Raw genomic sequence first — 22,496 nt, 5'->3', positions numbered from 1 at the left:
TCAAGATCAGTCAGAGTCAGGATCAAAGTCCTTGGTCTTTAGAAGGAGAACTGAAGGAGGCAGGCAAGCTGCCACTCGGCTTGCAAAAAATGTATCCTGGATTCTGGAGTCTGAAGCCTGAAGTCTTCTATTCTTAGCATGATGCAGCAGAGAGAGTCTGACCCTCTCCCTCAGCCCTCCAATCCTTGCCTCTGGTTACCTCACCACCACACATTCGCAAGCACCAGTGGTGAGGAAAGCCATCACATCACCATATCATCTAAATATATGCTTATAGAACCATTATCTCACATTGAGTAGGTAATTAGCCTTAAGTGCTCTGCTGTATTAGATTCAAATACACCTTTTCAGAGTTCCAGCCCTCTGTAAGTTCTTACCTGACATTATGCTTTGTAGCATCCCACCTTAATGTCAAGCAGCATCACTGCATCACGTAAGAAACTATAGACAATGGGCTACTGACAATTTTTTAAAAAATTTATTAGTATGACATAATCAATTAACTTCAGTATGATGACTGAGCATCTACTTAATCTAGGCACTGGCATAATTCCTGAGAGGATCACAAAAGATACAGTTCTTATCATTGTGCTAGCATTTCAGCTCAGAATTGAAATTTAGAACTTCAAAGGGATGTGGAGTTTTTCTTTTCCCCAGTTTAATTTCTCTCAAATGTTCTTTGGGATTTCTTCTGTAAGCAGTGTCCAATGGCTTTGACCTTGAATATTGTTGATACAAAGACTGATTTTTGCCTTTTCAATCCCAGACCTTAAATTGTACTTGGAAAGAACATGACCTGAAAGCAAGTGAGATCTGAGTGTTTTTTGGAAAACATGCTGGTAATCACAACTCCAAAATTTACTTTATACTGACCTAGGGTTCCCTGCCTCAGTTGTTCTACTTGTCAATGGAAAGTAATGATTATCGGTGTAGTGAAAATTAATTTTTGGAAAGCATGCTGCTATAGGAGCATAGATTGGAACTGGAAGGAATCTCAGGGGAAATTTAGTCTAACTCCCTGATTTCATACATGAGGAAAATGGACCCCAGAGGCTGTGACTCACCCCAATTCATACAGGTACAAATGTCAAAGGTGGATTTTAATTTGGTCCTTTGCTGCTTTCTTTATAATGAGCCATACTCTAGCTATCTTTTTCCACCTTCACACTTTCCCATGCTCTCTGCTCATGTTCACCAGCCTAAGTTTCAACCTTCTTTCAAGATCTAACTTCAGCTCCAACACATCAAAAAAAAAATCCTCTCCTAAATCACCACAGGCCTCAATGATCCTTTACTCTTCTGAACAACTTTGGCATTTACTGCTTATACTATTTACTGACTCCTTGGCATTAATTACTTTATATATATTTCCCCCATCTACATCCAAAATAACCACATATTTCCTGCCTCTTTGTGTTCCCTGTAACTAATCTATAGATGGTACTCTAAAAACGTTTGCTGTGGATGATGACAATGATGATGTATGACAGATTTCCCAAGTGAGTCTTACAATCACCATTTTTTGAAGGAAATGCACCCAAAAACCTATATGGTACCATCATAGTAAGGAGAAAAATATGGCAATTTAAACACCTAACTATTCCATTTCATCTTTTAGATCTACAGTCTTGCCTGAGATTAGTATCTGAATCAATGGTGTACTTGACATCCATTTCAAGCAATGGCACCATTCTGCTGAAAATAAATATATTTTTAAAAGGATCAGAAAGTAAAGAAAGCTCCTCTCTTCTCTTCTCCTTTATGCTCTTCTCTGCTCCCTCTTCCATCTCCTTCTTTTCTCTACCCTTTCCTTTCTCTCTTTACCTTTTCCTTTTTCTCTATTCCTCTGCCCTCCATTCTTCTCCTCCTCTTCCCTTTCCTTTCCTGTCCTTCCCACAGTCTGATGAGAAGCAGTCTTCCTGGGAATCCAGCAACAATGAATATTACAAGTTTCACAAAACTGAATATTGATGAAATGAGCATCATTTGTTTGTTCCTTTTTCCAAGCTTCTCTTCTCATATTTAGCATATTCCATGGCTTATGTGACACCAAGAGAAAAATTCATGAAAGACCATTAATACTGGGTACTAGATAGACCTAGGGGATAGAGTGAGAGCACTCTTAAGTCTTTGGTCTCCTTCTTAGGGTCAATTCCAATTTTCTAACTCATTAATTTTTTCTTTTTAAGTCAGCATAGCAAATCATCATATGAATATGAAAAACAGAAGGTTTCTGTCCTTTCTTAGCAGAAAAATCCAATGAATAATAATGAGAACTAACATTGATAACAGCACTTTAAGGTTTGCTAACGGCTTGATAAGAATTATCTCATTTGATCCTCACAATAATCCTGTAAGGTAGATTTCACTTGATCATCCTCATTTGACAGATGAGAAAACTGAATTCGAAAGCAAGGTAAAGTATTTTGCCCACGGTCTCACAGCTATCAAAGTCAGAGGCAGGATTTGATTTCAGGTCTTCCTAACTGCCAATCTAACTTTCAATCTATCCTGCCAACTGGCTGCTTCCAAAGAAACAGTCAAACATTTGTAATGTAAATATAATGGAAAGAATAACTTGTGACAGGAGTTGAGGATGACACTGTTTTCTTTGGCTAGGATACAGTTGCTACGGTTTGTAAGGCGATGTTGTTGGATTTCTTCTTTTCTTCTTTTTTGGTAAGTATGCTTTGAGAGAGTTTATTTAAGAACCAGCCAACATCCTGAAGGTCCTCTGGCCACTTCAGGTATGGTTGCCTCTGCACAAAGACTCGGATTGGTGGGTATTTCATCAGTTGATACTGGGAGAGTGATCCGGCTACCACCATGATGAGGACATCTTTAAGATCAGAGAAGTATCTGCTCTGGGCAAAATTGAAGGCTTCAATGCACCAGCCATCTTTCAGGAAATGCTTTGTCACAATGCAAATAGTCTTTCTGCTGCTCCAAATGGCATCCCGGATGTTGTTGATGTGGTCTTCTCCTGGAAGGAAGTCCCTTTCCTCGAAACACAGGTTAAATCTATTTTCAGAATTGTACCGGGAGTCTAAGTGATGGAGGAGTGCATTCTGGACCCATTCAAAGTCCTTGTTACTGAAGCACAAATATGCATCGTATTTGTGCTGATCCTCTTCTACTCCCTGACGATGGTACTTGAACGTCAGTCTCTGAACCATTTTATGCCAGAGGGAAAAACAGAGCCCACGGAACTTTGTGAATATCACAGTTGCTGTGAGGAACAGAGTCAAGGTGGTGGTAAAGAAGATGAAAAGTGTAAAATTAATAAATTTTAGGGCTTCCTCTTCATCACAGCCCTCTGTGGAAATTGAATAGAGTGAGACCCCAGAGAATGAGCCAGGGTATGTGCAGTAAACATCCTCAGGGGACCCAAGCATGGTAACATTGGTTTGATTCAGCCAAAGGATAAAATTTTTGACTTCACAATCACAAATATATTGATTGTGGCTTATATCTAAGTGGCTCAGTGATGCAAATATGGATGGGTCAGGGGATAGTAGGAGGTTATGGGATAAAATCAAGACTCTTAAATTTGCAGGTAGAACACCAGGAGAAAGAGATGTCAACTTGTTAGCATGCAGGCTAAGGATTTGTAATGCAGTCAGATCACTGAAAACATCAGGTGGAAGGAAACTGAGGTAATTATTATTCAGGAAGAGAACTTTCAGCTGGTAAAGTCCCTTGAACATATTCCAACATGATCCTGTTTGCCAGACAAGTTCCAGCATGTTTTCTGAAAGATAAAGCTTCTCTAAGGTATAGTTCTTTGAAGAAGAATAGTGTTGGTAGCAAATGGAAAATCGATTTTTATTTAAAATGAGAAACTTCAGACCTGGAATCTGGAGAAGAGTATAGAAATCTGTCAGAGTTTCCAACCTGTTTTCTGCTAAATCAAGGAATTCAGCAGTTATGCCTCTCCTTTCAAAACTTACTAATTTATTCCCACTTAGGAAGACAGTAGTTATGCTTGGAAGAAAACCAACTGTTTTAATAGCATTATCACGAAGATCCAAAGTTTTTAAATTTTTCAAGGGATTGAACGTCTGTGCCTGAATTGCCCCAATATGGTTTTTTTGTAGATCAATATAAGCAACATTAGGCAGTCCGTAAAAATCAGAATTGTATAGTTCCCCTAGTAGGTTATAGGATAGATTGAGAACTTGGAGACTATCAAGGCCATAAAATGCTTCTTTAGCAATCTGATTTACTTTGTTATATGAAAGGTTTATAAGTTTCAACTTTTTGAGGGTCTCGAACAGGTGAGAATTCAAGGAGAAGATAAAGCCATGTGAAATATCCATTTTTATCATTGAACTCATGCCCAGGGCAGCAAATGTGTCCTGGTCAGGTTCCTTTATGTTATGAAAACCAAATCCTGCCCCCATAATATGGTTTTTAAGAAACAAAGAAAGAATCTTGGTTCCATTGGTAGCACGAGAGAAGTTTTGGATGATATCTACTGTCCAGCCATTGTCTGAGACATCCAGGATCTCAAGGAACATATTTTTGAAAGGATTCATGCACTCTTCCCAGTTGACTGAGATCCTGCTAAAGAGGATATTGGAAGAAAGGTTAAACAAAGAAAATCTTTTCCCTTGGAGGAGTTTAAGATCTCTTTCACATACATGGGATATTTGGTTTTGAGACAAGTCTATAGATTCCAAAGATTTCAGATCTTCAAAAGAAGGATGAAGGTGGATATTCTGGATGGCATTTTTAGATAGGTCCAACACAGATAAAGAACTTAAATTTCTAAAATAACCATCTTTTAGAATTGAATCTGAGAGATTACAGAAAAATAGACGTAATTCAAACAAGTTGGGCAAGCCTTGAAAAGCATCAATATGCAAAAATTGAATTTTACTATAGCCAATATCCAAGATTCTAAGGTTGGGCAAGTTTCTGAAAGCTTCTCTCTCAATGATTAGAGGAGTGTGCTGAGTTCCTAGCTGTAGCAATTGGAGCATCTCCAATAGAGGGAATGAAGTAGCATTAATCATCCTGATATAGTTATAACTTAAGAATAGCTTAATAATGGTGTTTGGTACTCGGGGGACTTCGGTGAGGTTGCAGGAATTATAGAAGGCAAGTTGTCCGTCATCTGAGCAAAAAGGAATTCCACATATAGAGGTGGCTTCAAATAGCAATCCCAAGAGAAATGCAAGATGGCCCATCCTAGAGAGAATAGAGGAAAGATAAAAAAAATACAGGGCTATATATTAAGAAAATCACAGGAAGGGTAGGTGATTGCTGCAGAAGGTGACACTAAGCTTACAGAGTACAGGGCCAAAGTCATAGAATATCAGCCTTTGAAACTGAAATTAGTAAAATAAAAATAAAATTCATAAAAAGAGACAAACACGTGAAGGAACTACTGTGATTTCCAATGTAAAAAGTGCTAGCTTCAATACAGAGTTGTCTACCATTCAAACTTTTTTAGATTTGTGAGCCATGAGGTACTCTCTCTACAAGAATTCAGACATGGTCAGCACAAGGCACATGCCAAGCTGCACATAAAATCTTCATACACATTCAAGACTTATTGGACAAAATTCTGAATCTTAAATCATATTTTCTGTTTGCTTCTTGAATCCTGTTACTTTCATATGAACTTGTCCTTAGACACTCCATGTATCTTTGTTGTATATTTGCTTGATAATTCATTGTAGATGTTTTGAAAACTGATTCTTCACCCTTTAAATGTCAACCCTCTTATGTCCAGCCCCTCAAGCATTAAGATCCTACCTTTGTGGTACGTTCTACCAAGAGCAGATTGTCATACTGGCACTGCTACCTGTATATGAAAAATAGAACACTAATGTAAGGGAAATTTTTTAAGGAGATCTGAGTAGTTTGCAAAACATCACAGCATTAGCAGGAATAATAGCTATTTAAAATTTAATAAGTATAAAATAAATTGTAACTCATTGAAACATGTTCACCATAAAGAAATGTTTTCCCAAGAGAAGGGTCTGCAGGGGATCTTTAAAAAAGTGAACTAACCAGTTCTCAAGTCAGGAGGACCTGAGTTCTGGTCTCAGACACTTACCATTTCCTAGTTGTATGACCCTGGGCAAGTCACTTAATCCCAATTGCCTCAGAAAAAAAAAAAGTAAACCAAGAGTAAGAATTTATAAGTGTTTATTCCATTATGAGGTAGTGGAGAGAGAGGCTTCCTTAAAGAAGAGTATCTTCAGAAATGTGAAAATTAAATCATTAATAAGATTTAAAAAGAAAAGACCTTAGATCACAGAAATGCAATGTATTAAGGACACACAGATTAATACAAGAAAAAAAAATCCCACTTTTCATATACCATTCAAAATCTTTAGACTTTATGTGGTCTCCTAAGAATATTTAAAAATATTATTTATTTAACATTCTTTTAAAGAGAAGTTTGAGTTACAAATTATTTCCCTCCCTCCCACCCCTCTCTCATCCACTGAGATGGCAGGAAATAAGACATCAATTATACATGTGAAATACTGAAAAACATTTCCATATTAGCCATGTTGCAAAAAAGCAAAAGAAAATGGAAAAAAATACTACTTCAATTTGTATTTAGAGTTCAATAGTTCTCTCTCTGAAGGTGGATAGCAATATTTTTTCATTGTAAGTTTTTAAAAATTATCTTGGATCACAGTATTTATCAGAGTAGCCAAATCTTTCAGTTAATAATCATCACAATACCACTGTTTTTATGTACAATGATCTCCTCATCCTGCTTACTTCATTCTGAATCAATTCATATAGGTTTTCCCAAGGTTTTCTGAAACTGGCCCCCTCACCATTTTTTACAGCATAATATTATTCTGCCACACTTACATAATACAATTTTTTCAACTATTCCCCAATTGTTGGGTATCCCCTCAATTTTCAATTCTTTGTTACCATGAAAAAGACTTGCTATAAACATTTTGGTATATATGAGTCCTTTTCCTTTTCCTTATGTATTTTTGTGGTTCAGACCCAGTAGTGACATTGCTGGGTCAAAGGGTATACATAGTTTTATAGCCTTTGGGCAGAGTTCTACATTATTCTCCAGAATGGATGAGTTCACAACTACACCAATAATACAAGTTTCCCAGTTTTTCCACATCTCCTCCATAATTTTTTCTTTTCCTTTTCCATCATATTAGCAATTTTGATAGATGTGAGGTACTAATTCAGAGTTGTTTTAATTTCTATTTCTCTAATTAATGATTTAGAGCATTTTTCTCATATGACTATTGATAGCTTTGTTTTCTTCTTCTGAAAACTACTTGTTCATATCCTTTGACCATTTATCAATTCAAGAATGGTTTTATTTATTTATTTTTTTATAAATTTGCCTAAGTTCTCTTTATATTCAAAAAATGAAACCTTTGACAGTGAAACTTGCTGCAAAGTTTTTCCCCCTATTTCTTGCTTTCCTTCTGATTTTTGCTGCATTGGTTTTATTTGTCCAAAACTTTTTAAATTTCATGTAATCAAAATTATCCATTATACTTTCCATGTTCCTCTCTGTCTTTTGTTTGATCATACACTCTTTCCTTGTCATAGATCTATTGTCTTTCTCTGTTTCCTCCATCTCAATTTGTACACAAGTATAAAACTTATCATTTATCCCTATGGAATTTTATCTTATTAGATAAGTTCAAATGCTGTAGCACAGGGATCGACAAACTATCCATATGAGACAAATCCTGCTCACTGCTTTATATGCCATGTGAGCTAAGAATGGTTTTTACATTTGCAAATGAAGTTTTATTGTATTTTTAAAAAATTAAATTATTATTATCTTAACTGTACAAAAACAGGTCATGGATTGGTGGCATGTAACATTAGATTATTTTCGATCTTTATTCTGTAATTTAGCATACTCTGTATCACTGAAAAAATTGGTGAATTTGTCATCTATGTCTGTAGCCAAGTAATTGATAATAATGTTAAATAACAGGACCAAACACAGATCCCTGGACTGTTCCACTGAAACCTCTAACACTGAAACTCTTTAAGTACATTCATACAATCAGACCTGACCCATCTGATTATATTACCATCTAATAGCTCTCAATCTTCTCCACAAGAACAGTATGAAGGGCTTCATTAAAAGCTATGCTGCCCCCAAAGACATTGAATTGCACATATTCTTTAATCTCTGATATCATGACCAAGTCTTCCAAAAATATCAAAGAAGAAAACAATTCATATGTACAGAAATATTTATAGCAACTCTTTGTAGTGGGAAAGAATTGGAACCTAAGGAGGAATCTATTAGTTAGGGAATGGCTGAACAATTTATGACATATTAACATAATGGAATACTATTGTGTTATAAGAAATTGGAAATACTTGGAGGAAGTGAGTAGAACCAGGAAAAATTTATAATACCAACAACATTATAAAGACAAATAAATTTGAAAGACAGGAACTCTGATAGGCAGAATGACCAACCAGGATTCCAGAGGACTTAGGATGAAATATTCTGGACTTAAGATGTAGAATATGGCACACATTTTTGGGCTTGGAAAATGTGGGGATTTATTTTGTTTTATTATGGCTATTTGTCACAAGTGTTTTATTTTCATTTTAAATTAGAGGGAGAAGAGAAAATGAATACTTACTAGTTGAAAAATTAAGATTAAAAAAGAGCTTTGCTAAAATTTGGGTAAAATCCATCTTTACCCTCATCTACTAGTTTAGTCATCCTATCAAAAAGGAAATGAGGTTAGTCTCGGTGAAATCATGCTTACTCTTTGTAATTAATAATTCCCTGTCCAGATGTTTGGCAATCATTCCTTTAAAGATCCATTCTAGAAAATGGTCCCTATAATTGGAGTCAAATTTAATGACTCATGAAGTTGACATATAAAGTTCTTTTTTCTTAAAAATCAAGACATTTGACCTTTTATAATCTTGTATTACTTCTTTCATTTCTCATTATCTTTCAAATATTACTAACAATTACCCAGAAATCACATCTTCCAGTTTTTTTCCAGTAAAGAGTATGTGCCATTTGAATGGGGTGACTTGAATTCATCCAGGCTTTTTGTTTCTTTAGCTTTATTTATCTTGATCATCTATTACCCCCATCAAAGCAGATTAACATGTTATTTACATCTTATTTATAGTAAACAGTGTTTACTGTTATAATGAGAAGTTAAGGGGCTTGTCCAGGATCACAAGCTACTATGTGACGATGGGACTTGAACTCAGTTGTTTTTTGCTTTTTTACACCGAAGCTGATTTTCATCACCTAAGCCCTGTTGCCTCTCTCCAAACCATCTTTAAATGGTCAGATGGTCTGAGAGAATAAAACAGGCCATCTGATGGGAAAATGAGCTCAGTTTCTTAGATATTTTTGTCCCTTTAACTTCATGGCTGTGAACACTGAGTGATTCTGTCTGGAATTGGCAATAACATAGCACACCTGGCCATCTGTACAACTCTCAGCACTTCAAGGAAATGTTGATGTTTCAAAGAACCATGGATCTCATTAACTAGAGAGTGGATGAACAAATTGTGTATGAATGTAATGGAATAATGATGAGTTGGTGATGTAAATGGGAAAAGGCAGACCAATGAGTGACTTTATTAAGTGCTTATTATGTTCTGGGGATGCAAATAGAGAAGCAAGCCAGCCTCACTCTTATGGGGGAGCCAACACATATGGAAAGTTTTGATTGCAAATCCAATGACATGGTCCCGTGGTCCTTAGGGTGCCATGGCAAAGCAGATGGTAATGCTTTTTCTTAAAAGCCATTTCCACTATTATAATTATATCAGTTTCTGATATTGAATCATTTGACAGTCATTTGACTTTTCTGAACCATCAGGACCTGTGGCTATAGCCTGTAGAAGAGCAGTGAATTGCCAGGCTGACTCTCCACAGGCATTGTTTCTCAGGATGTTGCTGTGGGCACCAATGGAAACTGGCCGTGTAAGAAAATGGGGAAAGAAAATCAGAGTAGCATTACAAGGAGAAATGAATCTTCTTCAAACTGGAAACATCCCCAAGCGATGTGACTGAAGCAAAACATCACTTTTGCTACTTTCCCCAGCTTCCCTTCTTGATGCCTTTCCTAGAAGCTTAGGTCCTGTCAGAAGGAAACCTCTTTGCATCAATAAAACAATCTCACAATAAGTTCAAGAAATAAGCCCCCCCCCAAATTACTTTACTTTCCCTTGCTCAGATATTATAAAAAGTGGTGAAGAAATGACTTTCTTAAAAATATGTGAATTGTTTGGAACAGATGGCTGTACCAATTTCCACGATCAAAGGGAAAAATCATCCAAACCCCAATTTGTGTTCTTGAATTAAAATGTAAATATTTCAATTGTAAGTTTAGGAGGGAAAAGCACATAATAGCCAGGAAGTGATATCTGTTCCAAAAGATCTTTTTTTTTTTTGGTTGGGGGAAGGGCAGGAAGAAGGAGGGAAGGAGAGGATGAGAGAAAGGAACGCATGAGAAAATAGTTTCAGAATACTTCTAAATCTCTTTGGGAAGATATGTCAAGCATCATGTTTCAACTGAGTCCATATTTGGACTTCAGCAAAAGGATGGCTAATCTTCAGTGAAAGGAAATCTTTCAAATATGTAGCAGCAATGTTTTCTAGAATATGCATATGCCCCGGCTCTACTCTGTCAGGGGTGGGAAGGCTAGACATCCCTCTCAAGGTTCTCAGGTAATCCTAAGAGTTTGGGACTAATTTTTCTCTGCCGTTGGCTTAAACAGCCCCTGACTGTGTGACCCCCATCCATTAGGGGGGACACTGACTAACACCCTGGATTTATTTAATCATCTAATACTGGTCAACTTTTACAAATGGATGTTAAATCCAAAGATATAATAAGAACAAATATACAAATATTTCCCCTAACACCTCAGAGGCATAATTCCCACTGTTCCTATACCATCTTATTGTCTGATTGGGGAGATTAAGGTAAAAATTTAGCTTAATTCCCATGTGTCTCAGCTCCCACCATGTTCATGTCCAGATATGGCATGACTGCCATATCTTTCCACTGGACTGGAGTCCTGAATATCATTAATAAAGATCACTCCTTACTCCTTGGAGCATTGATGCTGGGTTGGTTACAGAATCTGGACTGTATTTCCATGGCTTGCTTCCCCAGTCTTTTAAACTCTCAAGACTGGAGACTCTATGCTTTGTATCTAGATTTAAAATCCAAGGATCCAGGTCTCATTCTTGGGCCTTTTCCTTTATGTCATGAGACATATCAGACCACCAGGTCATGTCATAAGATAACGAAATGAAGAACACCAAGAAGGAAGTAGATGAAGCCAAGAGGTCTTTTTGAATGCCTCCAGATTCAATCAGAGAGATTCAACATGTAGTTAGCCAGGTAGAATCAGTTATAGACTGGCCATGAGTGCTTCCACTATCCTAGAAGGAGAGTTTCAGTCTCTTCATATGGGGAAATGCCATCTCAAGTGGTCTGGGCATGATTTAGCCCCTGTTACATTTCTTATGGTCTTCTCCCATGGAGTTTAAAATTTCCTTCTAGTAGCATCTATTTCATATGTACATTCCAAATAAAGAGCACTGTAGAATTCCCAGCTTGTGGGAGCAGGGACTTTACATGGCCAGGAGCTTCAGCGGAGATGTTGTCAGTCAAAATGTCACATCTAAGACTGAAGAAGAACTCAGGATATATAAAAATCCAATTTTCTCAAAATGAAATTCTGGCAGTGATGCCCACTAGGAAGTTATCCCTCCAAGTCCTAACCAAGCTTAATCCTGTTTAATTTCCAAAAAAAGATTACTGACTTCAGATTCTGTATTGTCTAGGCAATCTTATAGGGTCTGGTGTGGTGACCTTGCTTTAAAAACAACCTGTGTGACAGAGCACCAGCCCTGAAGTCAGGAAGTGCTGAGTTCAAATGTGGTCTCAGATACTCAACACTTCTTAGCTCTGTGACCTCGGGCAAGTCACTTAATCCCAATTGCCTCAGCCAAAACAAAACAAAACAAAACAAAACAAAACAAAACAAAACAAAAAAATAGCCTGTGAAGGGCTGAACATTATTCAACCCAGATGTCCAATGAGCAGTGTGCCTGAGAGATGATATCAAAAATGATGATATCTCTTTACAATAATGTCTTTTTAATCTGTATATAATATTTTGTTTCCACATATACACTTTGGAGATGAGGAAATAGGCTCAGACATGTAGAATGAATTGTCTAAACTCACACAGCTAGTCAGTAGCAAAATAGACACTAGAATCCAATTATTTAAGGTCTCCATATGGTCCTTTCCCCTGTTACCACTAGCTGCACCTGCAACTTAAAGCACTTCACCACCACCTGACTTTTTTTGATACCTCTGTCTGAGAGAAAAATTCACTCTGATGATAATCATTTGTTTAATACTTCAATGGGTCCTGAAGGGAAATGTGTTTCTCAAGTAAAAATAAGTAATTAAATATGCTTCCTGGAATAAAAGATCAAGATCTTGGATAAAGAAAAGGAGAAAATTTATAAAAGTAAACCACTGGTTTCCAAATAGTTTAACTTAATTTCTGACATTATTGTTTTGCCAGTGGAATAAATTGTGCAGGTGCACCAAGGCAAAAAAAACATTCAGTAACCTATCTAATGTGAAAAATGAAGGACAAACGATCTTTTGTATGGCATGGTGATTTTCAAGGGTGTTTTGAACAGCTGTTTGAGTTCATGAAAGATTGGAGCAAGTGTTTCTCCTATGCATGATATAAGTAATACTGAAAGCCAAGAATATGCTTCTTTTTGTGGACTTTTTTTCTTTCTATCTAAGCCATTCTAATAACAAACAAAACAAAAATAATTTTGGAATTGTGGTAATTAGAACAAAGGTGATTTGGGGAGCATCACCTAGCACAATTCCTCATTTTATAGATGAGGAAATTGACTAGAGAGATTATTTTCATAGGTGATAAATACTAGGTCTGAGATTTAAAACTAGGTTTCTTGATTCTAAAACCTATGTTCTACTGCTTCTTAAAAATGTTCTACCCACTAGGCAGTTATCCCCCAGGTTCTAACCAGGTACAATCCTGTTTAATTTCCAAAAAGAGATCACTGACTTCAGATTCTGTGTTGTCTAGATAACCTTTTATTGGATTGGTCTTTATGTGACTGCTGTGATCTGCCTGACATGGATCCCAAGGAACTACCGATACATGGATTTTATCTGCACATTAAGGATAAGTGAATAAGCAAGCTCCTGCATGGGACTGGATCCATTTGTTTCTTGTTGTACTGTTAAATTGTGATTCTTACTTTCCTCACTGACTCCCTTATCCTCATTTTGGCGAGATTCCCTTTCTTAGTAGAAGAAACATTTCGTTAAGTAGTATAGTCCTTCCTGCTCATATGTGAGTTAATAGCTTCCTCTGAAGTGGATCAAAACTGATTATAGCTTCTTAACTGGTCTATTAAAATCTTAATAGTTAAACAAACAAACATACTTTAATCTATTCCATGGTCATTCTAAGCACAATTATTAGTACCTACACTATTCTGGCTGCTTATCCTATGAAATAACAACCATCTGTCAAGATTACTAAATTTGGGTCACCCTTTGACTAATCGTGAGAAACTGTCCTGTATAGGTCCCCCTTTCAGATAGTCAGCTTCCTGTGTCTAAAGCTGCCAAAGATATTTTTAAGTTATGTTAAGTTTAAGATGTCCTAAAGAGTGATTATGAATTCTAAAAAGACTTTTCCATAGCTCACTGCTTTGCATGCATGTTGACCAGTTAAGCTCCCCAAACTTTCAAGGCTGGATTAGAAATAACTTTCCTAATAAACTATACCATAGCTGAAACCTTTTCCAAGAGCAATTTAGCTCGCACTTACATTTTATTGAAGCTACCTTGTGGCTAAAGACCCAAGAGAGTGAGGATCTATTGCTCCTACCATTCATAGATAAGTGAATTTTAGTCATTATAGGCCTGAAAAGAAATTTCATTTAGAAACTTTCTCTACCATCTCGGAAACCACATTGTTCTGGTATATCTTTCAATGAACTCCAACTCCATACACAATTTACATATTAGACTCTCTTTCACTTTTTATTGGCATGACGGCAATACCTGCCACGCAACCATCCATTCAAAGACCATTTGTTGCTAAATGATGGGAATGAACCAAGAAGACAGATCACCTCTCCAGACTCTGAAATTATACTCTAGAAACCAGGGCAAAGACCAGATACATTCAGGATCATCTGGCTAAAAAGGACATTTCAGTGTTGTGTTACAAAAAAGGGGCAAGGATTATAAGAAAACTGTGCAACCTATTTCAGGGACCTTTCCTTGTCCCTTTTGACATTTACAGTTTTTCAGATCCCAGACAGGTGGATCTTTTGGTTTTTAAATAGTAAACTTGAATTCTCTTTATAAAACATTCCACATAAAACTTAGTTTTCCTTGCTTTTTTATATTGGAGCCACCTGGATACTTTAACAAGCAAGCCTTTTTCTAATAAAAGTTATTCTCTCCACTTATTTTACAGATCCTTATTGTTGCTTTGTTGCAGTAGGAAGTAAATTGTAACATACAAACCAATCAACATTGAAGAATAAAAAAACCATTGAACTGACAGCCAGTCTGAATTTTAGTCTTCTCTTTGCCACAACTATTGCAGATAGTATTTTAACATTACAAAAAAAAATTTCCATACAAGAATGATATGAGGCAAACAATGCAGGTATCCAGAGTAACTGATTAGAAGTGACTGGAGCTTTGATTATTGCTTGCTGACACAGGGTGGGGTCCCTTTTTCTCTCTATTCACTGAATCCTTTGGTTTCAGTCAAGACCTTCCACAGCCCTGCACTTTCTCATTGTCCTCCTCTGTGTCACATCATGATTGTATCTTTCTCTCAGATCCAGTTTATCTCATTGCAGCAGCCCCCTTTCCTCTTGCCTATGGTTTTCCTCAAACTCCACCTTTTCTTAGTGGTTGAGGGATGTCAGCCCTGGCTATAGGAGCACAACTTTGACCCTCTGGGGATGGATTGCTCTCTTTCCTGGCATTATTTCACATGGGATGGATTATGTTTTACAATGACCCCTCACTCCTCCTTCAGTGAATTAGTTGTGGACTGAAGAATTCTTAATTATGTTGTTGGCAGGTATTATCTTTGGATACTTATGTAAACACTTACTAGCTGTGTGACCCTGAGCAAGGCAGGGAGAAAGAGAAAGAGGAGGGAAGAGAGAGAGGAAAGAGAGAGAGAAAAGAGAAAGAGAAAGAGAGAGAGAGAGAATGAGAGAGAGAGAGAGAGAGAGAGAGAGAGAGAGAGAGAGAGTGTATGTCACATAGCTAGGAAGCGTATCTGCTGGGACTTGTGTACCGAGGGCATCATGCCTCCATTATTGGAAACCTTAGCTTTGTAGTTGACACACAGGAGATAGGATGGTGAACAGTTTTGGCAGAGTCTGTAAGGAATTTAAGTTAAATAAAAATACTTGGCTACTTTATGCTATGGAAACTATAATCCCTACAGGTATAGTAATTATACACACATACACACAATATAGCACAGTAAATAATGTAAATGAAAAATCATCACTTATTATCTTTCCTTAATATAATCCAAATTCAAAATGACTTTGATAAATTGTAGAATTATGAAAAATAAACAAAGAAAATCAGAGAAAACAAATATAGGACATATCTCAGGTGGGGGAGGAGAGCTAGCCTGTAATATAGATTCTGCAAGTAAGTAAGATTTAATTTTAATATTTAAAGAATAACTGTGAACCAAGGTTGAATCATTCATTATTACAGCAAATCTTTCCCCCCCTTAAAGCAAGCTGAACGATGGGATTCATAAACAATTAAATAAATGGGAACCCTGAAGCCATCCTTCTATTACACCGGCCATGAGAAGACAATGTAACTTAATGGATAGCACATTAGACCAAGAAAAGGGAGACTTGTATTAAAAACCTTTCTCCAACACCTACTAGCTAGGTGATTCTGAACAAGCTTCTTAACTTCTATATACTTTATTTTCCTCCTTTATAAAATGGGAATAATATTGATACTACTGTGGATTTGTAATCAGTGAATCTTGATTTGAACCCCCAGTCTTATTACTTACCATTTGTGTGACTTTGAGAATCCTTGGGTCTTACTTTTCTCATCTACAAAACTAGAGCACTGAAGTAGATTGTCTTTAAAATCCCTTCCAGTTTGGACATCGATGACTCAATGATATAAATACTTGCTTCACAGAAATGTTGCAAGGAAAACTAACTTTTAAGTGCTATGCAATTATGAGTTATTATTCTTTTCAACTTTACCGTTGTTCCATTGGACAAATAACTTTATTTTCCCCGGTTTCTGTTTCCCCTGCTCCTTTCTTAAAAAAAAGAAGAGGTCCCTTCCAGATATAAAGTCCTGAATTTCTATGATTCTATCAGAGATATAATCTACATTTGGAGGGGATTCAGAAAATAGCTTTCAGAGAAAAACATAAAGATTTGGAGATGGAAGGCACTTTGGAGTTCTGGTCAAGAGGTGTCAAACTCTTAGATTGTAGTCCAAGTAGCCTTTGAAACTTAGGAATGGTCAGGAATCAGACTAAAATGTAATTGGGAAATGTTTAACAAATTTCTTTTCTTTTTTTAAATTTATGGATTAAAACAAGGAGCACATAAGAAAAAAATAAGATTGCACATGAAACTATAAATTCATTATGTGTAACTTGCTATTCCTTTTACACATATAAAAGAGTTATCATTACAGTCTTCTTTGTAGTAGCTAGAAATTGGAAATTGACTGAATGCCCATCAATTGGAGACTGGCTGAATAAATGGTGGTCTATGAATATTATGGAATATTATTATTCTGTAAAAAATGACCAGCAGGAGAATTTCAGAAAGGCCTGGAGAGACTTACATGAACTGATGCTGAGTGACATGAGCAGGACCAAGAGATCATTATATACTTCAACAACAATACTATATGACGATCAGTTCTGATGAATGTGGCCCTCTTCGGCAATGACATGAATCAAATCAGTTTCATTTGTTCAATAATGAATAGAACCAGCTACACCCAGCTAAAGAACTCTGGGAAATGAGTGTGAACCACTACATAGCATTTCCAATCCCTCTGTTTTTGTCCACCTGCATTTTTGATTTCCTTATCAGGTTAATTTTACATTATTTCAAAGTCCGATTCTTCTTGTGCAACAAAATAACTGCATGGACATGTATACATATATTGTATTTAATATATACTTTAACATATTTAGAATGTATTGCTCTACCTGCCATCTGGGGGAGGGGGTGGGAGGAAGGAGGGGAAAAATTGGAATAGAAGGTTTTACAAGGGTCAATGCTGAAAAATTACACATGCATATATCTTGTAAATAAAAAGCTATAATAATAAAAAAAACTGCAAAAAAAGTTATCATGTAAATTTCTTTTTTTTCTTGTTTTTCTTCCTCCTCTACTATCTCCTCTCCATGCCTTACAACCTACCATTAGATACAAATAAGGCTCTAAACATACATATGTAAAATCATTCTATGTATGCATCTAACTATCAGTTCTTTCTCCAGATTCCAATAGAATCGTCCTTATGGTGGTCAAAATTACTTACTTGCTCAAAGTTTTTTCTTAAGACAATATTGCAGTTACTGTATACAACATTCTCTTGGTTCTGCTGATTTTATTCTTTATTATTTAGTGTTAGTATATACATGTTTTTCTAAGCCATAAGTATGAACCTTCTAAGTCATAAATCTGATATTTCTAACCATAAATTTGATAAATAATATGTTACATATTCTTCACATTTTGTTTTAAAATCTCTCTTTATATCTAGGCATAGAAATAATAAAAAAATGCAACATGGAAAATATTAACTTGTGTTTTTCTAAGATATGCCACATCAAGGAATGTTATATATCTGAAATTGGTACTTGTGAATGTAGTGTACTCTCTTCATTTTATAGATAAGGAAACTGAGACCCCGAAAAGTTTGGAAAATAAGACTTTTTGAGGGATCCCTACTCTTTTCAGTGATTTTCAACCTAGGGTCTCTGAATTCGGTTAAATTTTTTTTATAACTTTCAATATAATTAATTGGTTTCCTTTGCAATCTTATATATTTTATTTCATGCATTTTAAGACATCTAAGAAGTCTTTAAATCTTATATGAAATGATGCAAAGTAAAGTAAGCAGAACCAGAATAACATTGTATACAATAATAACATTGTATACAGTATTAGCAACATTGTAACAATGATCAACTGTGAAAGTCTTAGCTACTTTGATAAAGACAATAATCCAATACAATTCCAAAAAACCTATTCTGAAAAATGCTATTTACTTCTAGAGAAAGAAATGAAGAACCAAGAGCAAATTGAATAATACTTTGTCACTTTTTTCCTTTTTTAGATGTGTGTATATGTGTGTGTGTTAACATGACTAATATGGAAATATGTTTTGCATAACTTCACATTTATAATTGATATAATATTGTTTACCTTCTCAAAGCTTAAAGTCAGGCAGGAAAGAAGGAAAGAATTTGAAACTCAAATATTTTTAAAAATGAATGTTTAAAATTGTTAATGTAATTGGGAAATATTTAACAAAACACATTGTTGTTCAGTCATTTCAGTCATGTCCAATTCTTTATGACCTCATTTGAGATTTTCTTGGTAAAAATGCTGGAGAAGTTTGCCATTTCTTTCTCCAGTTTATTTTATAAAAGAGGAACTGAAGTAAAACAGGGATAAGTGACTTGCCTGGATTAGGCAGCTAATAAGTCTCTGAAGCCAGATCTGAACACAAAAAGATGAGTCTTCCTGTCTCCCGACTCAGCCCTCTATCTGCTGTGCCATCTAGCTGCCCACCAAAATAAATAAAAATATATAAAAGTATATTGAAATATATTAAAATTATGTTAATATATATTAAAAATTAAAGTTATATGAGGAGATAGTTATCATCAGACTGCTGAAGGGTGCAATCACACACACACATACACACAAAGATTAAGTGCCCTTAAGGAAAGGAAAATTTAAATGGCTTGCACAGAGAAGAAAAGACAAATAAAATATTCAAGCATGAGGTTTAACTGTAAAGTATTAAGTGATTCTTGTTCTTTATTCTCAAAGAGTACCAACATGGTATCACTATGTCGGGATCAAGGGGCAGTATGTCTGATTGTAGCTGATCAGACTTACAAAAGCTCAGAAGGCTCTACATGGGCCGGGCACAAATAATCCATAGGAACACTTGGAGTGGAGATGTCTTTAAATGACTACATCTCATGTTTCTTTTGAGCTACTGCAGTTCCTCTTTGCTCAGAGGGCACAACACCTTCTTTGATATAGGCATGCCATACTGGACAATTCTGTGTCTCACAATTAAATCCACATTTCTTCGGAGAGTATTGAGAGCATCCTTGTACTTCTGACCTCCATGACAGCATTTAATTTATGCGAGTTCTTCATAGTTATCTTTTAGGCAAATTCTAACAATGTGGCCAGCTCTCTGCAGGGGAATTTGGATACTTAACAGTGTAGTTCAAGAAGAGACCTCAGTGTCTGGTACCTTATCCTGCCAGGTGATCTTCAGAGTCTTCCTAAGATGATTTAAATGGAAGCAAATCAATTTCCTGGCTTGGCGCTGGTACATTGTCTTGGTTTCCCAAGTATGGAACAACATAATGTAGTCCTGCAATTCGTTAGGCAGCTTAATACCTGTTCTCTCCTGTATTTTCCTTCACATCCTCTAAACAATGAACTAGCTCTGACAATCTGACATCAACTTCATCATTTATTTAGACGTTCCTGAAAAGTATACCGCTGAGGTAATTGAATTTGTCCACAACATTCAAAATTTCTTCATTTGTCATAACTTATGATTCCACATATCAATGGTGTGGTGCTCGCTGTAGAGAATCTCTGTTTTCTTGATTAATTGTTAGGCCAAAATTAGCACAAGCAGCAGAGAATTGATCCATATTTTGTTGCATCTCAGCCTCAGAGGCTATAAAAGTTGCATAATCATCTGCAAACAAAAAGTCACCCAAGAACTCTCCTTCCACTTTAGTCTTAGGTTGTTAAATAATCCATCATCAGTGTGGTAGCTGAATCTTGATGCTATTTTTTGTCCTTGTTGAAGTCTTCTGACAACGTTGATGAAAACATCATGCTAAAAATCATGGGAAGTAATCACACAGCTCTGCTTCATTCCACTGGTGACTGGGAAAGTGTCATAACTCTGTTCTTTATCCAGAACATGTGCAATCATGCACTGACATGCAATACTGAGGAACTTAAGGCAACCAAATTTTGCCTTGATTTTCCATAAGCCCCCTTAGGTAGATGACCATCTTCCGGGTGAAGGATTGGCCTGTTAAGGAAGACACAGGCAAGAATCTCGCTAGCATTGACTAAGAGGACTGCCTGCAATTCTCACAGGATAATTTCCTTTTATAGAGATTAACAATGGAGGCATCCCTGAACTCCTAGAAAGATAACCTCTTCTTGTCAAAGAACCAGGAAAATTTAAGTCAGTTTTTATATGAGCCATGGAACCCCTTGCTCTGTAAATCTCACCTGAATAGGATCCACACCAGGCACGTTGCCTCATGAGAAAAGTTGAATGGTATTCAAAACCTCTTCTTCATTTGGAAGTTTGGCTAGAGAGAAGTTGACTTCAACCTGAGGTATATGGTCAATGTATTGTATTGATTGATGAGAGTCTATTGAGAACATTAGAAAAGTAGTTAGCCAACCTCTCCAGTATCATCTGAGTGGTTAAGATGTAAAATATGGACTTTTGGCCCATAAATAGCCTTCAGGGCATCATAACAGTGCTTTGAATTGCTATTATCAGCATAACACTGAATTTCATCTGCCTTCTTTCTGAACCTTATTGAACTGAACAGCTCTCTTAAATTTCATTTGCACTTTACTTTTGATGCAATTAAATGCTGCTTTCTTAAAGGTGAACAAACCATCCTGCTGAGATGTAGAGTTCTCATTTTTCACTTAATCTTAATGTCTGTGAGTATTTTAGTCCAGGTGAGCAAATGCAATGCTGGACACCAAATCTCTAAAGGCTACTCATTCCTTTTTTATTCCATTGTTGCCAAGTGCTCAGTTTTCCCTCCAAGTTAGCAATGAATTATTCTCACTCAAAAAAGTGCTCTAATCTGATGACATGAAGTGTTCTGGTAGTCATCTTGCATTGGGGTCACTGCTTTTGAATACTTAGCTTGGAGAAGATACATCCAACTAGTACAATGTTGGTGGAATTGTGAATGGATCCAATCATTCTGGAGAGCAATTTGGAACTATGTCCAAAGAGTTATCAAACTGTGCATACTCTTTGATCCAGCAGTGCTTCTATCCCAAAGGCTTATATCCCAAAGAGATGTTAAAGGAAGGAAAGAGACCCACATGTGCAAAAATGTTTATGGCAGCCCTCTTTGTAGTGGCAAAAAAACTGGAAACTGAGTGGATTCCCATTAGTTGGAGAATGATTGAATAAGTTATAGTATATGAATGTTATGGAATATTATTGTTCTGTAAGAAATGACCAGCAGAATGATTTTAGAAAGGCCTGGAGAGACTTACATGAACTGATGCAAAGTGAAATGAGCAGAACCAGGAGATCATTGTACACAGCAACAAGATTATATGATGATCAATTCTGACAGATGTGACTTTTCTCAACAATGAGGTGATTCAGGCCAGTTTCAATGGTTTGTGATCAAGAGAACCAATTACACCCAGAGAAAGGATGGTGGAAACTGACTGTGGATCACAACATAGTATGGTCAACTTCTGTTGTTGTTGTTTGCTTGCATTTTGTTTTCTTTCCCATTTTTTTCTTTTTGATCTGATTTTTCTTGTGCAGCAAGATAATTGTATAAATATGTATGCATATATATTATATTAAACATTTCTACCATGTTTAATATAATAAAGAAAAGTCCAGCCCTTTGCACTACATATTACCTTCAACACTCTCCCATTCTGTCAGTCTTTTTACAATGACGAAGACTATTAAGTGCCCATGTTTGCTGTGAGGGTGCATCCATGTAGTTTTATTGCTTTTAGGTAAATAGAAGACAGTGTTGGTAATAAGAAGGTCAGGAGATGCACAAGTCTTCACAAGTCTATAAATGACCATTGCTGTTACTTTTTCCAATTCCATTCTTCCCAAAGGCTCTGTGCCATGTGTGGTAGTCTGAACCTACTCTAACATAAAAGTCACCTAGAATTATAAGCTTGTCCTCTCTGGGCACATTGAATATGAGGGTCTCTAGGTCTTCATAAAATTTTTATTTGATTTCCTCAAGGTTCATCATGATGGAAACACAAGCACTGATGATGGTGGTGTGGCACTTGCCTGCAAGTGGCAATTGTATTGTCATGAGCCTGTCATTAATTCCTTTTGATAGGCATATAAGCTTGTTGATTACATTATTTTTGATTGCAAAACCTC

General features: G+C 36.2%; 1 protein-coding gene across 2 annotated transcripts in view; it reads right to left on the bottom strand.

Annotated features, from left to right (window-relative positions):
- Positions 1-1,793: 1,793 nt before the first annotated feature.
- Positions 1,794-22,496, bottom strand: part of TLR5 (toll like receptor 5) — a 65,575-nt gene continuing 44,872 nt past the window's right edge. For both annotated transcript variants that reach the window (XM_003767727.4, XM_031967074.1), the window contains 2 exons: positions 5,764-5,812; positions 1,794-5,193 (listed from right to left, as the gene is read on the bottom strand). In XM_003767727.4, the coding sequence (XP_003767775.1) occupies positions 2,616-5,192 (2,577 nt within the window). In that variant the 5' untranslated portion in view covers position 5,193; positions 5,764-5,812 and the 3' untranslated portion in view covers positions 1,794-2,615. The remainder of the gene's footprint in view (positions 5,194-5,763; positions 5,813-22,496) is intronic.

The sequence above is a fragment of the Sarcophilus harrisii genome, chromosome 4 (assembly GCF_902635505.1).
Source record: "Sarcophilus harrisii chromosome 4, mSarHar1.11, whole genome shotgun sequence".
Taxonomy (NCBI): domain Eukaryota; kingdom Metazoa; phylum Chordata; class Mammalia; order Dasyuromorphia; family Dasyuridae; genus Sarcophilus; species Sarcophilus harrisii.
Note: the sequence above shows the minus strand (reverse complement) of the source record. Positions and strands in the feature narration are given on the sequence as shown.